The 5597-nt window shown below is 45.3% G+C and overlaps 1 protein-coding gene across 1 annotated transcript in view; it reads right to left on the bottom strand.

The window, feature by feature from the left end:
* Nucleotides 1-2002: 2002 nt before the first annotated feature.
* LOC135542921 (general transcription factor 3C polypeptide 3-like) overlaps nucleotides 2003-5597 on the bottom strand; it is a 24650-nt gene continuing 21055 nt past the window's right edge. Inside the window, exons 18-21 of the mRNA XM_064970060.1 lie at nucleotides 4611-4735; nucleotides 3990-4142; nucleotides 3390-3504; nucleotides 2003-2112 (exon numbers count right to left, since the gene is read on the bottom strand). Coding sequence (XP_064826132.1) covers nucleotides 2003-2112; nucleotides 3390-3504; nucleotides 3990-4142; nucleotides 4611-4735 — 503 coding nt within the window. The remainder of the gene's footprint in view (nucleotides 2113-3389; nucleotides 3505-3989; nucleotides 4143-4610; nucleotides 4736-5597) is intronic.

Genomic DNA, 5597 nt, shown 5'->3' with positions numbered 1-5597 from the left:
AGAAGTAGTTCATGTTTAACTCTATTACTTATTACTATGGTGTCTGTGAGTTAAGGACTTATTGAGCCAATTAGAGATGAGGAAATATACTGAGATGAATCCCAGGCCCTGCTGTTATTGAGTTAGACAAAGACACCAGGCCGTTCCTGACCACACCATTACTTGAAACATCCATATTGCAATCATTTTCTATCTGTTCATACGTTTACATAGAGAAATACGGGATTTATTTCTGACTAACATGTTCCCTCAGCCTATAATATGTTTCTATCACAACAAGTAGTTGGTGGGCCGCTGCAAAGTAGGTTATACATGATGCATTGTGATATATCAACATGGCATTACACTAGTCACTAAATACCTGACACAAACCGTCACAGGCACCAGCTGTTTCACACTACTAGACCACAGGCCTATACCGAGATCATTTAAAACCCGTCAAACGATTCAATTGTTATTATGGGGTTGAACTCATTTCTTGAGAAATATAAATATCCCACATATGTGAAGTGTATTATCGCCCACTCTAGCCTGGATACCCAAACGTGTTCGCTGTCAACCTACACACGGAGCATCACTTTCCGTGTCAGCTCAGCTCGCGAGTTCCCGGGATGAAAACAATAACAGCAAATCTCAGCGAAAACCCAGTACACATTATGTAAGCACACCTCACTTACCGTTAAAATAACGTGGAACACCGTACCGTAATCGACACGGTAAACCCGCTTTCCCGTGTTCTTATTTCGGGTGAATTATATGTACTCTCACCAAGTAGCAGTAGCTAGCTACATGTTTATTTTCCCACGTCTGATCATGGACGACAGATCGGCATGGGCCGTGCCCCACCGACGGTCTGTGGACTCCCAGCGGTGATTCAGTGCTCTTTCGCGGCGGCGGCACTGTGTCGCTCCCTTCCGCTCCCCTTCCAGTCTCCCGTCTGTCAAATGTCAGCCGTAAAATCTGGTTCTCGATCCGAGGTTGCGATATGTCATCTGTTAGATTTCATTGCATTGGTGGATAAACTCCGTTAGATTCTACCGAACCGTTACTTGACGTGCCAGTCTGCAGTAAAGAAAGCGCTCCTCTTCTCTTAATTATTTAGAAGACCCCATATCCGCTGCACTGTTTCCGCTCATGTGGCAGCAACAGTGAATACGGTCCTGTTTTTGTAGCATCTCTCCTTGGTGACAGGTCGGGACGGTGTCAGCATATCGAGATATTAACTCAACACTTTTCCAACCCTTGAATCGCGTTGAAGAACTTTCTAAAAAGCTTTGTCTGGTCAACCGTGCGCTAGCTGGCGCGGCATAACGTTGTTTGGACCAGCGGCATCAGTCAGTATACGGGCATAGTGGATGAAAATAGGCCAGATGTATCACTAGCACTATGAGGTAGCAGGGACAAGATGTTAGCAGATGGTAGAGAGATGGACGGAGGGATTTGGTCAATCTCACTTTTATAATCCCTGTAGCAAAACAAAGGAGCCAGTCAGATGTTTTTCCAACAATATCAGGCTTCTGGGTCAGGTAAAAAAATAAAAAAGGCACCACAAATGGTTAACAAACAGATTTTTTTATTTCAGTGTATTCAAATACATTTTTCTACAAAATATATGTACACAAGCCAGAGTAAACATAAGGTGTTGTTGACAACAACATATACAAAACATGTTTCCATTTTTACATCTTTAGACAGTTGGCTGTGGAACAGGATGTAACCGACTGGGGTGATTTTAAATGTGACCCCTGGATACATCTAGTATTCCTACGGTATGACTTCCTACACATCCTACAGTGTAATCATATTCCTATGGTATAGATCAGGACATCACATGACATTACAGTGTTTCCCCTATATGCATTTAGCAGTGGCGGCCCGTGTTGCCAGAAAACATTGAAATATATGTGTAGAAAAGCTGATAGATTTTTTAAAAGATTATCGTTTTTAAATATTTGTTTTATTTTTTACCCCTTTTTCTCCCAAATTTCATGGTATCCAATTGTTAGTAGCCACTATCTTGTCTCATCGCTACAACTCCCGTACAGGCTCGGGAGAGACGCAGGTTGAAACCCAACCAAGCCGCACTGCTTCTTAACACAGCGCGCATCCAACCTGGAAGCCAGCCGCACCAATGTGTCGGAGGAAACACCGTGCACCTGGCAACTTTTGTTAGCGCGCACTGCGCCCGTCCCGCCACAGGAGTCGCTGGTGCGCGATGAGACAAGGACATCCCTACCGGCCAAACCCTCCCTAACCCGGACGACGCTAGGCCAATCGCCCCACGGACCTCCCGGTCGCGGCCGGCTACGACAGAGCCTGTGCGCGAACCCAGAGTCTCTGATGGCACAGCTGGTGCTGCAGTACAGCACCCTTAGCCACTGCGCCACCCGGGAGGCCCCTAAAGATTATCTTTGAGAACAAAAAATATAATCACCAAAATAAAAACTAGAGTCATGGAAAATCAAAAATTCCCCAAATATCATGTCATGGGGCCCCCATTGATTTTGTTATACTGTTTGAGTCACTCAGACAGCATAAGAACACGCCATAAGCCAGGGCAAAATGAGTAGAATTGCAGGACATTTGTTTTTAAACTAAGCATTTTTCTCTTAGCACCTTGACAAAATGTGTAGATTTGCAGCAAATTAGCTTTAAAACACCAAAATATCTCTGCTCATTTTCGGTCGGAGAGACCGTGTCATTGGCCACACCCACTACACTAACACGGCCACCGCTGCAGAAAAGCATATTTGGGGAAACACTATTTTATGCCATCAATTATGTCTCCTAATACACATCACATGGGACCTGATAGGTCATTATACAGTTCACTATAGAGGACCTGATAGGTCATTATACAGTTCACTATAGAGGACCTGATAGGTCATTATACAGTTCACTATAGAGGACCTGATAGGTCATTATACAGTTCACTATAGAGGACCTGATAGGTCATTATACAGTTCACTATAGAGGACCTGATAGGTCATTATACAGTTCACTATAGAGGACCTGATAGGTCATTATACAGTTCACTATAGAGGACCTGATAGGTCATTATACAGTTCACTATAGAGGACCTGATAGGTCATTATACAGTTCACTATAGAGGCCCTGATAGGTCATTATACAGTTCACTATAGAGGCCCTGATAGGTCATTATACAGTTCACTATAGAGGCCCTGATAGGTCATTATACAGTTCACTATAGAGGCCCTGATAGGTCATTATACAGTTCACTATAGAGGCCCTGATAGGTCATTATACAGTTAACTATAGAGGACCTGATAGGTCATTATACAGTTCAGTATAGAGGACCTGATAGTTATACAGTTCACTATAGAGGACCTGATAGGTCATTATACAGTTATAGAGGACCAGTGTTATACAGTAGTAGGTGTTGATGAGGTGTCGTACCATCTCAGTGTTTCCACTGGCCTGGTAGATGAGTGACAGGTTGAAGGCTATCTCTCTACGCAGGTCGACCTGGTCATCCGCAATACCCTGTAGGAGAGAGATGAGGAAGACATGAGGTGTGTCTGTAGTAGATACCTCTAGTGTAAGAGGAGGGAAGCTGAGAGCCTTGTGGTAATAGTGAATGGCAATGTGTGTCTGTAGTATATACCTCTAGTGTAAGAGGAGGGAAGCTGAGAGCCTTGTGGTAATAGTGAATGGCGAGGTGTGTCTGTAGTAGATACCTCTAGTGTAAGAGGAGGGAAGCTGAGAGCCTTGTGGTAATAGTGAATGGCGAGGTGTGTCTGTAGTATATACCTCTAGTGTAAGAGGAGGAAGCTGAGAGCCTTGTGGTAATAGTGAATGGCGAGGTGTGTCTGTAGTATGTACCTCTAGTGTAAGAGGAGGGAAGCTGAGAGCCTTGTGGTAATAGTGAATGGCGAGGTGTGTCTGTAGTATATACCTCTAGTGTAAGAGGAGGGAAGCTGAGAGCCTTGTGGTAATAGTGAATGGCGAGGTGTGCCTGTAGTATATACCTCTAGTGTAAGAGGAGGGAAGCTGAGAGCCTTGTGGTAATAGTGAATGGCGAGGTGTGCCAGGCCCATCTGCTGCAGGGCCCGTCCCAGGTTGTACATGCTCTCCTGGCAGGGCCCACGCTGCTCCACGTAACGCCACAGGAATGAGAAACCCTGCCACAACACACAGACACACACGTTATGACACAAAACACACACACAACACATAGGGTCTACACACACATACACAACACATAGGGTCCACACACACAGGGTCCACACACACACACACGACACATAGGGTCTACACACTCACACACAGGTCTATACACACACACACACACACACACACACACACACACACACACATACATAGGGTCTACATACACACACACGGTCTATAATTGGTTGACCAATTATACAACTGTATAGAACCTATAGGATGTATCTTTGGGACACAATACAACTGTATAGAACCTATAGGATGTATCTTTGGGACACAATACAACTGTATAGAACCTATAGGATGTATCTTTGGGACACAATACAACTGTATAGAACCTATAGGATGTATCTTTGGGACACAATACAACTGTATAGAACCTATAGGATGTATCTATGGGACACAAATAGTAGTCTGACCTGCAGTATTAGCGGGTGGCGTTTAACCACAAACTTCTGAGACGCCATGTGGAAGAAGGTGAGGCCAACACACAGACTGTACAGAGGGTCATCTGGCTTAGACCTGAACGCCTGAACATACTGACCTAGAGACACAGAGAGAGAGACAGAGAGAGAGAGAGAGACACAGAGAGAGAGACACAGAGAGAGACACAGAGAGAGAGACACAGAGAGAGAGAGAGACACAGAGAGAGAGACACAGAGAGAGAGACACAGAGAGAGAGAGAGACACAGAGAGAGAGAGAGAGACACAGAGAGAGACAGAGAGAGACAGAGAGAGACACAGAGAGAGAGAGAGAGAGAGAGAGACACAGAGAGAGAGAGACAGAGAGAGAGAGAGAGACACAGAGAGAGAGACACAGAGAGAGACACAGAGACAGAGAGACACAGAGAGAGAGACACAGAGAGAGACACAGAGAGAGACACAGAGAGACACAGAGAGAGACACAGAGAGAGAGAGACAGAGAGAGAGAGACAGAGAGAGAGACACAGAGAGACAGAGAGAGAGAGACACAGAGAGACACAGACACAGAGAGAGAGACACAGAGAGAGAGAGAGACAGAGAGAGACAGACAGAGAGAGACACAGAGAGAGAGAGACAGAGAGAGACACAGAGAGAGACAGAGACACAGAGAGAGAGAGAGACACAGAGAGAGAGACACAGAGAGACACAGAGAGAGACACAGAGAGAGACACAGAGAGAGAGACACAGAGAGAGACACAGAGAGACACAGAGAGAGAGAGAGACACAGAGAGAGACACAGAGAGAGACACAGAGAGAGAGACACAGAGAGAGAGAGAGAGAGAGAGAGAGACACAGAGAGAGAGACACAGAGAGAGAGACACAGAGAGAGAGAGACAGAGAGACACAGAGAGAGACACAGAAGAGAGAAAGAGAGAGAGACACAGAGAGAGAGACACAGAGAGACACAGAGAGAGAGACACAGA

The sequence above is a fragment of the Oncorhynchus masou genome, chromosome 7 (assembly GCF_036934945.1).
Source record: "Oncorhynchus masou masou isolate Uvic2021 chromosome 7, UVic_Omas_1.1, whole genome shotgun sequence".
NCBI lineage: Eukaryota > Metazoa > Chordata > Actinopteri > Salmoniformes > Salmonidae > Oncorhynchus > Oncorhynchus masou.
The sequence above is the reverse complement of the archived record's forward strand: the minus strand, read 5'-3'. Positions and strand labels throughout refer to the sequence as shown.